Raw genomic sequence first — 12,485 nt, 5'->3', positions numbered from 1 at the left:
ATTCGCTCCATAAGACGCACACACATTTCCCCTTACCTTTTAGAAGGGAAAAAGTGAGTCTTATAGAGCAAAAAATACGGTACTTCCCAGTAAGCGATATTCATATGTACATAATATTTCTCTTTAAAAAACGATTTGACCCAATATATTTACCTATAATCCATATTTAATCACACACACACACACACACTGGTGGCAACACGTTGTAGTTGTTCACAGTTATTCAGCAGATTAGTACATCTGACTAAAAAGTTTGTCCCACCAAGTTTAATGAAGGTAAAGGTAAAGGTACCCCTGCCTGTACGGGCCAGTCTTGCCAGACTCTAAGGTTGTGCGCTCATCTCACTCTAGAGGCCGGGAGCCAGCGCTGTCCGCAGACACTTCCGGGTCACGTGGCCAGCGTGACAAGCTGTATCTGGCGAGCCAGCGCAGCACACGGAACGCCGTTTACCTTCCCGCTGGTAAGCGGTCCCTATTTATCTACTTGCACCCGGAGGTGCTTTCGAACTGCTAGGTTGGCAGGCGCTGGGACCGAACGACAGGAGCGCACCCCGCCGCGGGGATTCGAACTGCCGACCATGCGATCGGCAAGTCCTAGGCGCTGAGGTTTTACCCACAGCGCCACCCGCGTCCCAAGTTTAATGAAACTTGCTGCTAAAGACTGAAATCCTCATAGGAAGCTCACTAAATTGAACAGGACTTCAGATGTGGTTAGGACTGCAGCCTTCATGAAGCAAGCTCAACAAGACTGTTGGTTGCAGGTCTGCTCAGAAGTTAGGCTGCTTAAATTCTGAGAACTGAGTAAATTTCAGAACTGCTAATGTTGCTCCCTGCCTTGCAAGCCTTTCCCCACCTGACTGACTCCAGCTACAAAAACTGAGGCTGCTGAAGAGGGCCAAGAGCATCTTGGCTGTGTCTTAGTGCAAACCAAGGTCATCAAGCCTGAGGTTCCACAACCACCGCCCTCCATGAACCAGCATTGGCAGCAGCAGCACCAGATATATGTTCTATGTTTACAATACAGTGGTACCTCGGGTTACATACGCTTCAGGTTACAGACTCTGTTAACCCAGAAATAGTGCTTCAGGTTAAGCACTTTGCTTCAGGATGAGAACAGAATTCGTGCTCCGGCAGCGCGGCATCAGCAGGAGGCCCCATTAGCTAAAGTGGTGCTTCAGGTTAAGAACAGTTTCAGGTTAAGTACAGACCTCCGGAACGAATTAAGTACTTAACCTGAGGTACCACTGTAATACTTGATTCGCTTGCCAGTTACGCTGTTTTAAATATGCATTTTATATTTGATTTCCTCTAGTAATGTTTTCTTTTGAAATAAGGTATTTATTTCTAACTTGGTTGTGTTAAATCTGCACTCTGCAATGACCTAATTTGTAATGTTTTATTTTGAAATCTTTAAGAAACAATTTAGTTTCTTGTTAATTGTGTTGTTTTGAATGTATAATTTATATCTGACTTTCTTTTGCAATGTTTTATTCTGGGTTTGACATTTTAACATAGGTTGTAAACCACTTTCTGATATATATTTTTTAAAAAATGAAAGCGATATAGAAGTGAAATGAATTATTTATTTATTTATTTTATTAAATTTGTATATATCCATAGATCACAACATAAAATGGCAATATAAAAACCACAAAATACATAATAAAAATGAGAACAACAAAAAACAATAATTCCCTCTCTCAAAACGCATTTAATGCCCAATGTCTCTAACAAGCATCTTTTCCACAGGGAAGCATGGACAAAATATATGTTATTTGCTCCCCACCCCCACCCCATCTTATTAAATAAACGACTGTCTACCCATCCCAATATTCACCATTTCAAAGCTTGAAAAGATTCAGAAATACCGCTTCTGAAGGCTGACTCCTTATAACTTTTTGGTGGAGGGAAAAAAGAAGGTGGAGGGAAAGAAGGAAGACTGGAGAGATGTGGGGTTGAAAAACCAACTAGATTAACAGCACAGCTAAGGCTGCATATAAGGATTGTACGTTCTGGGTTTCTCAAGTTGCACAAATCAGATAAACTAATTTTAGGGAAGCATCGTAGCTACTAAGACTACAACGTAATGCAAATCCCGCTCTCTCTCTCTCTCTCTCTCTCTCTCTCTCTCTCTCTCTCTCCTCCACCTCACACCAACAATTGTAGCCGTCTGGCCCAGATCCAAAGTTTGTGAATTCTGCACTTTCCCTCCTGCAGAGCAAACCAGTTTCCATCTGTCAAAGAGCTTTTCTTGCCAGGCATCCTTACGTTAAAACATCCTGAACTGACAGCCCAACTAACACACTCCTGTCAGCCAATAATCCAGCCAAAACTAAAGCCGAACGAAATCTTGCACAACAAATCCAGTATTTCTGTGATGACACAGGCATATTAATGACTGGTTGCATCGAGACTGTAGCCTAAGTTTTGTTTGTTTGTTGTGTGTGTGTTTTTCAAAGTCTGTTTCATTACTCCCAGCAGATACTACAGTATTCTCTATCTCAGGGGTCAGCAAACTTTTTCAGCAGGGGGCCGGTCCACTGTCCCTCAGACCTTGTGGGGGGCCGGACTATATTTTGGGGGGAGGGAAATGAATGAATTCCTATGTCCCACAAATAACCCAGAGATGCATTTTAAATAAAAGGACACATTCTACTCATGTAAAAACACACTGATTCCCAGACCATCTGCAGGCCGGATTTAGAAGGCGATCGGGCTGGATCTGGCTCCCGGGCCTTAGTTGCCTACCCATGCTCTATCCCTACTGCAGTGGTACCTCAGGTTAAGTACAGTCATGCCTTGAGTTAAATATGCTTCGAGTTGAGCGCGTTCGAGTTGCGCTCCTCGGCAACCCCGAAGTAACGGAGCGCGTTACCTCTGGGTTTTGGCGCTTGTGCATACGCAGACGCTCAAAATGACGTCACACGCATGCGCAGAAGCGGCAAAAACCGGCGTGCGTGTGCGCAGACGCGCCATCGCTAGTTACGTTTACCTCTAGATGCGAACAGGGTTCCGGAACGGATCCCATTCATATCTAGAGGTACCACTGTACTGAATTCATTCTGGAGGTCCGTACTTAACCTGAAACTGTTCTTAACCTGAAGCACCACTTTAGATAATGGGGCGTCCTGCTGCTGCTGTGCCGCCGGAGCCCGATTTCTGTTCTCACCCTGAAGCAAAGTTCTTAACCTGAAGCACTATTTCTGGGTTAGCGGAGTCTGTAACCTGAAGCGTATGTAACCTGAAGTGTATGTAACCTGAGGTACCACTGTAACTTCAATCAAGCCACGCTGCCAGATGACAAGGGGCAAGTTTTGATTTGACAACATCAACCATAATAATAACTGTGTACATTTAAAAAGTAACTATACTTCTTGGATTCAAAATGGAGTAAGGAAGCATTCTGGGGCTCTGAGGGTTTCCTAGGGAGTGATAGTGGAAACAAAAACCATTGCATGGTGGTGCCAAAAAAGGAACTTTAATCCACATTTGTAAGCAAGCGTTTTTACGAATTGTCGTAAGAGTTCTTCCTGACAAACTCAAGACAGTGATTCCCACTTGGGTAATAGTAGAACATTTGTGTGTGAATAAATTATGGTATGATATTGATGACAACTGTTGGATTGCTGTTTGCCTTTCCGATACGGTTTGCCCTCACTAAAGTGGATCATCACCAAAGCAAAAATTAAGACCAAAATTTTACACATACAGGCCTGTGAATCAGGTCCATCGAACTCAATGGGGGGTTTATTTTGGGCAGACATGCATAAGAATGGTCTGCACTTTCACACAGATTCCAAAACACAGAAACCTTGTCGTGTAGCTATAGAAGACTCCCAAATAATACTGCTTGCAAAAAGTACCAATTAAATTGAACAGAAAGGAAAGCAGAAGCTGAAGAGCCAGAATCTTATTATAAGCAGCAACCTAGTTGTTTAACAGAGAAGACTTAAACTACCCCAAAGTTAAAAACATCTGTTCAAAAGGTCAATGAAAGTGGAAAATACTAGTGAATCCCAGGCGTCTTGTATGTCATTGTGTCATTTGTCAGAATCTAATGTGTGAATATTTGTGGCTGACTGGAGAGGCCTATATGACTCACTAAAAGTTTATGCAGAAACTGTACAAGTAAGGAGTTTGCGGCCCCTATTTACATAATCCAAGAGGTAATTGACAATAAAGATATTATTATTATTATTATTATTATTATTAATTGTCTGTGTTATATGTATTTACAATGTGCTTTCATTCTGGGTTTTTTTATTTCAGAACACTTGATTCTAGATGGGGATTACGATCCCTCGTAGAATCGGGTGTACCAGGTGAGTGTGCTGTTGGGATCTAGCAATGTTCCTGAATTGGCTAGGTTGCGTCTGCAATAGCTAAGGGTACATTTTTCTCCCATTTACACCTTGTGTGTTATGGTTTTTTAACACCTGGGCCAATATTTATGCCTCAGTAATCTCATGGATTGACGATTGCAATGCACTCTCTGTAAGGATGACTTTAAAAACCAGTTTGGAATTTTCATCTGATCCCAAACAGCTAACTAACAGTATAACTAAGGGCTCTTATTGTTCCATTCCTGGCCAAACAGGATGTCGCGCATAACTGTTGTTGTCATTGAGGATGCCACAATCAACGGAGCAATCTGTATCTCACATGAACACAGTGGGACTGTTATCTGAGTAGACATGCACAGAGTTGCACTCCAGGTATCCGTCAATTCTGGATGGGTTTTTGGAAGACTCTTGTGCATGAATTTATTCTGTGTGTGGAGATCAGTGTACACTGATCAATGCACAATCTTCGCAGTAAGGCTCTATTCTGATGGCATGAGTATCCAGAATTGGCCTTTGCAGTCACTTACGGACACACCGTTAAGACAATATTCATGGAAGGCAATCTTACTCAGCTACGAGTTATGGCCGAAAAAGAAGGTATCTGTAAGAACATCCAACTGTGGATGCTTTTCTGTTCTTGGCTATTGAAGCAATTCAGGACTTTAGATAAAAAATTCATTGCTTTGGGGTGCAATCCTGCAATCTGTTGGCAGCAGAAGCAGGCTATCTACCAGAGAGGAGCTCTGCCCTTGGGACCTGTGATTCTCAGATGAAGGACAGTGTATGAATAAGCAAACATATTAGGGGGAAATCTCTTATCAGGTTTTAAAGCTGAATTGCAATAGCAAGAATATTCCTCTTATTAATCTCTTTTCCATCTTTGCCCTACTTCTCTTCTAATTCTCTCTTGGATACTAAATTTTCATCTCAAATATCTTTCCTAAGCTTGAGGAAAGTTGGTGTTCACTTGTGCAGGATATCTGTGAATAAAAATAAATCTATAAATCTGGAGCGTTACCGCTTATCCATATCCAATGTACACTTTTAGTGTTGTTGGGTGAATTGTGGTTTGGCTGGCCTGTCGCCTTATTGCTCTGTTTTATTTGCTGGTGCTCCGCTTTCGGTTCTGTAACACTCGCTGCTCTCAAAATGCTTGGGCAATAACGGCTGTAAAGCTAATGCGATCCCCTGCCTGCCCCAAAGTTAGTATAATAACAAGACTTCTGGGGACAGTGGAAAGGCAGAGCACACAGCAGTATCTGAAAGAAAGAATGTGTTGTGTGTTTGCTGGGGATGTTTTCGCCTGCCTCGTAGCAATTGTCACAACTTTGTAAGGTTTGGCGGTTAGGCATTGGAATAGCGTTGTAGGGTGGAGAGGAGGGGCGGCCATCAGCTGCCCCTCCATGATCAAAGGTATTCCATTAAAGGAATCTGGGGGTGTGGATCTCATCCGAAGCCTGCGGAGGGTCAGCAATTTTTTTCAGCAGGGGGCCGGTCCACTGCCCCTCAGACCTTGTGGGGGGCCGGACTATATTTTGAAAAAAAAATATATGAACGAATTCCTATGCCCCACAAATAATCCAAAGATAAAAAGGTAAAGGGACCCTTGACCATTAGGTCCAGTCGTGACCGATTCTGGGGTTGCGGCACTCATCTCGCTTTATTGGCCGAGAGAGCCGGCGTACAGCTTCTGGGTCATGTGGCCAGCATGACTAAGCCGCTTCTGGCGAACCAGAGCAGCGCACGGAAATGCCGTTTACCTTCCCGCCGGAGCAGTACCTATTTATCTACTTGCACTTTGACATGCTTTCAAACTGCTAGGTTGGCAGGAGCAGGGACTGAGCAACGGGAGCTCACCCCGTCACGGGGATTTGAACCGCCGACCTTCTGATCAGCAAGTTCTAGGCTCTGTGGTTTAACCCACAGCGCCACCCGTGTCCAATCCAGAGATGCATTTTAAATAAAAGCACACATTCTACTCATGTAAAAACACCAGGCAGGCCCCACAAATAACCCAGAGATGCATTTTAAATGAAAGGACACATTCTACTCATGTCAAAACACGCTGACTCCCGGACCATCCGCAGGCCGGATTTGGAAGGCGATTGGACTGGATCAGGCCCCCGGGCCTTAGTTTGCCTGCCCATGGACTAGAGCAATGCCACGACCCCATCGGGAACCCAGGGGATGCTTGAGTCGATCCACATTGGCAGGGCTCCCCCTACTGGTGGTTTCTGTAAGGTGGGCAGGGAGTCAGATATAGTCTGTTGGTGCCAGTGCCTAAGCCAATACCGCTCACACTCTGTAAGCAATAAAGTTGTGGCCTAAATTTGCCCATTAACATTAACCTAAATTCTGTGTCCTTGTATCTTTATTCTCCTGGGGGTGGCTTGGGGGCTTTGACACACAACAATGATCGACTGAAAGGAATGCCACTGGCACGCTTTGTGTTTCCAGGATGCTGATCACAAGCAGGGAAATGGGCAGACAATGTAGAATCGTCAGAGTGACATCGGCCGGTTGGCATTTTCCTAAAACAAATGGTTTCGCAAGCCATATTTGACACCCTGTCTAGTAGGAGCAGAGAAATCTCCCCATTAATGGCTATGAAGATGTTGGGGTGCCATAGCCAATACCACACAACTGCATGCTTGCTGACTATACAAGCGTCATCAGCTGCAACTATCCACAGAGCAAACGGTGGATGTTGGCTGCAGAATGCACACATGCAGAACCTCAGACAAAAGAAACAGTCAGGATCAGACAAACCCTTTGAGAAGCCTTCATTGATTGGCCCCACATTCACTCACACATATACACAGAGACATCTTGTACTTTCTGTCCCTTCCAGCCAGGACAGGACCAAGATAACTTCCTGAAGGGCAACTTTTCTCTGTGTTTTGGTCTATAACCAAGAGAAGCCAATGTGGTTTTCACCAGAGCAATCTTCTTCAAAAGCCTGTTGTAGTATCGCAAGGTTCTACAGAATGTAATTTAAAACCAATGCGTTAAAAGATTCTTTGACAACAAGAACAGGAGTTGGGTGGAGGAGGCATTTGTAAATGAAAATCTTTGGCTAGGGGGTTAAGCACCTTTCCTGATCCACTAGATCAGGCATGATCAAACTTGGCCCTCCAGCTGTTTTGGGACTACAACTCCCATCATCCCTATCTAACAGGATGATGATCAGGGATGATAGGAACTGTAGTCCCAAAACACAAGTTTGGCCATGCCTGCACTAGATGAACCAATGTGAGTATCCCCTTTTGTTCCCCTAAATTTGGTGCATGTGGGTTTGGAAATTTCATGTATGCCTAGAAAACACATTAAGTGTAGCTTCCAGTTCCAGAAATTCAAAAATATACTTTGTTTTACAATAAGATTTATTGCTCTTTTTGCTCTCCTAACCAGCAGCTAAATACTTCAAACATTCCCAAATCAGATGTCAACTGAAATTTCATTTGCCTTTCATTTATTTACTAGTTTAATTCTAGTTGTTCATCCCAAATCATCTCAAAACTGTTTATTGAATATATCCAACACCAGCCAAGTACTTTCACATGTAGTGGATTCTCCTTCCTTCAGGGTTATTAAGCAGAGGTTGGGTGGCCATCTGTCATCTATTATTATTATTAATAATAATAATTAATAATAATAATTAATAATTAATAATAATAATAATAATAATAATAATAATAATAATAATAATAATTGAATTTATATACTGCCCTATACCCGGAGGTTTCAAATATAGGTAAGAAGGGTTTATTTATTTAAATGTACACATGAATACCAAATCTCCCTTTTCAGACTACTAACAGTGTTTAACTTGGAACGCCAACATAAAGTTGAATCATGCTTGTTTTATCTACTTACTTGTGACCCATTTCATGGGCAATAGTAAATGCGAGATTCAAGCCGTTATCCTCTGCAACAATGCATTTCCGCTTTTCGCTGCACATGCCATTCAGATACGCTATACCTAGAAAACACAAGGATCACAGGTAATCACTACACTTCTTATTTTTATTCACTTACAGTGTTTTGGTGCACACGTGCTATATAAGAACAATATTGTTTTCCGGTATGTTGCAAACCTGCAAACTTGCTGTCAACATGACTTTTACAAAAGGCAGCATGCTACAAAAGGACAGCTGTAATGTGTGTAATGAATGACCTGATGTATTGAAGAAGGATCTGATTTTTCCCACTCAAAAGCACCCAGATGACATAAAGTAGGGAAGTTTTTAATGTTTGGAGTTTTATTCTGTTTTTAATGTTTTGTTGAAAGCCACCCAAAGTGGCTGCAGAAACCCAGCCAGATGGGAGGGGTAGAAATTATTATTATTATTATTATTATTATTATTATTATTATTATTATTATCCTCTATGGGGATATCATTTCATAACCAGAAGCCACCGCAGAGGTCTTCCCCTAAGGAGCTCAAAAAAGCCTGTACAGTACAGTGGTACCTCAAGTTAAGTACTTAATTCGTTCCGGAGGTCGGTACTTAACCTGAAACTGTTCTTAACCTGAAGCACCACTTTAGCTAATGGGGCCTCCTGTTGCTGCCGCGCCGCCGGAGCCCGATTTCTGTTCTCATCCTGAAGCAAAGTTCTTAACCTGAAGCACTATTTCTGGGTTAACGGAGTGTGTAACCTGAAGCGTATGTAACGTGAAGCATATGTAACCTGAGGTACCACTGTATAGGTTTGCCTATGACCACCCAATCTTTATTATGTTATATTTTATATTATTTTATTTATATACCCGGAGGTCTCAGGGCGGTGCACAGAACAAAATCAAAATATAAAGCCACAAATTATAGAATCAAAATAACAACCACCCAATAACCCCCCCCCCAAAAAAAAAACATTTTAAAAGGGCATAGGATGTCAATCAAATCAACCAAAGGCCTGGTTAAAAAGGAACATTTTTGCCTGGTGCCTAAAGGTGTATAATGAAGGTGCCAGTCAAACCTCCCTGGGGAGAGTGTTCCATAGATGGGGAGCCACTGCAGAGAAGGCCCCGTTCTCGTGTTGCCACCCTCCGGACCTCTTGAGGAAGCACACAAAGAAGCAACCCTTTATAGCAGGCATGGCCAAACTTGGCCCTCCAGATGTTGTTGGCCTACAACTCCCATCATCCCTAGCTAACAGGACCAGTGGTCAGAGATGATGGGAATTGTAGTCCCAAAACACCTGGAGGGCTGAGTTTGGCCATGCCTGCTTTATAGCAACCCTGATAGGTAAATTACAGTGAGATTAGTGACAGGTGAAAAATGACTCAGCTTCATAGCTGAATGAACCAATATCTCCTCAGTATAACTTTCTGTCATCCACTGCAAAGCTAAATTAGGCAAAAAGTAGGGGGAAGGAATGCAAAACAGCAGAGGCTGCAAGACACACACATACATCTCTAATGCTTCCATAAGGTAAGAACCAAATTGCTCCGTTTCTAAAGTGTTTCAGCTGGACTGAGCTTAAGGGGTTTTTTTTTCTTCTGAAAAAGCAATCTGCTACACAAGCCGGCCACATTCTGGTTGCAACAAAATTATTAGCAGTATTAAAAGTTTGGGAGAAAGGAGGATTCCTTGGCTGTGCTCAGCGTTTTTAGTTTTTTGTTTGTTTTTTTACATCATGTGTATCACAACATCACTGAGTAGGAAGCTGGAGAAAGAGGGGCAAAGGTCTCCCAAGTTAGCACCTCATTTAAAATGAGCAGGAAAAACAATTCTTAACATGGTCCAAATGTTTTAGTATGTCTGTCAGCGCACAGACAAACCTCTGCTACAATGCCTCCATTGTTTTCTCTCAAGCACAGTAGCCCGGAGTATGGTTAGATGATATACTGAGCAACCCCCCCCCCTCCAAAAAACCCCCCACATATACACTTATTTACGTTTGTGATTTTTATTTCGGAGCATTTAACAATGATCGTGTCTTCTTGTAGAGGCTTAAGGTAAAGGTACCCCTGACTGTTAGGTCCAGTTGCAGATGACTCTGGGGTTGCGGCGCTCTTCTCACTTTACAGGCCAAGGGAGCCGGCGTTTGTCCGCAGACAGTTTTTCCGGGTCATGTGGCCAGCATGACTAAGCCGCTTCTGGTGAACCAGAGCAGTGCATGGAAACGCCGTTTACCTTTCCGCCGGAGTGGTACCTATTTATCTAAAGATAAAGGTACCCCTGACCATTAGGTCCAGTAGTGGACAACTCTGGGGTTGCGCACTCATCTCACTCTATAGGCCAAGGGGGCCGGCGTTTGTCCGCAGACAGCTTCCGGGTCATGTGGCCAGCATGACTAAGCTACTTCTGGTGAACCAGAGCAGTGCATGGAAACGCTGTTTACCTTCCTGCCGGAGCTGTACCTATTTATCTACTTGCACTTGACATGCTTTTGAACTGCTAGGTGGGCAGGAGCTGGAACCGAACAACGGGAGCTCACCCCGTCGTGGGGATTCAAACTGCCGACCTTCCGATCGGCAAGCCCTAGGCTCTGTGGTTTAGATCACAGCACCACCCTGTTGAGGCATACTGGAGGCAATACAATAGGAAACTTACTAAGCAGTGTTCTCAGTGAAAACATTTTTTTCAAAAAGTTCCTAGCAATACAGAGGAAAAATCAATTTTACTTTGGAAAGTTTCCCTTTGGGCTTAGGCTATACTAATGAGATATATATCTCAAAACTATTCCCGTCCGAGATGTAAGGCTGTTTGTTTGTTCAAAAGAGTGTTAGGGGACCTGGGACTGCAACTCAACAAAATCTGGATGGCCGAAGATTACCTGCTGATTCAAACCACTTTACACCCCACCTTTTCTTATAAAATGCCAGAGGTGGCTAACAAGACACTCAGAACATGTTTTAGAAATTCACAATGCACAAAACACTTTTTTAAAAATCTAAAAATTGATATATACAAACATATAAATGATCAGCTAAACACACACCATCACAAAAAATCTATACTTAAAGCACAGCCATCCAATACACAATATTTTGAGGATCTGTTGTGGTTTCCATAATCTCTTAGCAGCAAGATAGCTCGTAGAATGACAAGGGGCACTTTTGCAGTCAGTTCCTTCACTATAACATAAAGTTGCATTTACTTTGGAAAGTGAGACTGCAAATCCCCATATTTTATTTTCTATCTTAGCCATATTTTTCATTAGTTTAGAAATTTTGTGTGTCTGTTTTTTTCTTTTCATTTTTGACCAAGTGAACTCACCTTTATATTTCTGTAGACCAGAAACTCTTCATTCTGCCACTGCATAAGATCACTACTTATTCTTGGATGCCAAACATTTCAAGTTAAGATAAAATCTGTGGGATGTTTCTCATATTTAAAATTTCCTGACTCACTGTTTTGGAAGATATGACTTACCTGGAAGCATGTTGCAAGCAAAACATATAAAACCAGTGTTCTTTATTATTTCATTTCTTATTAAACATAGCTGACCTTGTGCTTGAAAGCCACATCAAACAGTAGCTACTGAATGTAAATCAGTCAACTACCAGCTGTGAACTAGTTTCAAGTCTTGTCCTTTGTTATTAATTTCATGTGTTAAGAAAGAGAAACTGGCTTCAGCTGAGCAGCTGCTCCTGCTTAGTTATTCCAACATTAGGTAAGAGAAAGATGTTCGTGTGTGTGTGTCCTCTACTTCTTCCTGTGGCTTATTAGCACAGCTGGAATGGTTTCAAGGTTAAATCCATGATGGGGGTTCGGAACTGAACAACTGATCTTCTGTAATGGTTAAGCCGCCGGCTAAAGATATGAACTGGATCTTATTCAAGTTTACTCAGAAGTACAGTGGTACCTTGGTTCTCAAACTTAATCCGTTCCTGAAGTCTGTTCCAAAACCCAAGCATTCCCAAACCAAGGCACACTTTCCCATAGAAAGTAATGCAAAATGGATTAATCTGTTCCAGACTTTTTAAAACAACCCATAAAACAGCAATTTAACATGAATTTTACTATCTAACGAGACCATTGATCCTTAAAATGAAAGCAAAAAATAAATAAAATATGTACTGCAGTCACACAATCAATCAATCAATCAATCAATCAATCTATCTATCAGTAGCTGAACTGGGTTCCACACAGTCGCAGAAACAAAAACACAAAATAAATAGCAAAAACACAC

General features: G+C 42.3%; 1 protein-coding gene across 2 annotated transcripts in view; it reads right to left on the bottom strand.

Annotated features, from left to right (window-relative positions):
* The window catches only part of ADAMTS19 (ADAM metallopeptidase with thrombospondin type 1 motif 19), a 128,646-nt gene that overhangs the window by 51,964 nt on the left and 64,197 nt on the right, over nt 1-12,485 (bottom strand). For both annotated transcript variants that reach the window (XM_080972349.1, XM_080972348.1), the window contains exon 8: nt 8,220-8,325. In XM_080972349.1, the coding sequence (XP_080828475.1) occupies nt 8,220-8,325 (106 nt within the window). The remainder of the gene's footprint in view (nt 1-8,219; nt 8,326-12,485) is intronic.

This window comes from Podarcis pityusensis (genome assembly GCF_964106645.2).
Source record: "Podarcis pityusensis genome assembly, chromosome: 11".
Classification (NCBI taxonomy): Eukaryota; Metazoa; Chordata; class Lepidosauria; order Squamata; family Lacertidae; genus Podarcis; species Podarcis pityusensis.
Note: the sequence above shows the minus strand (reverse complement) of the source record. Positions and strands in the feature narration are given on the sequence as shown.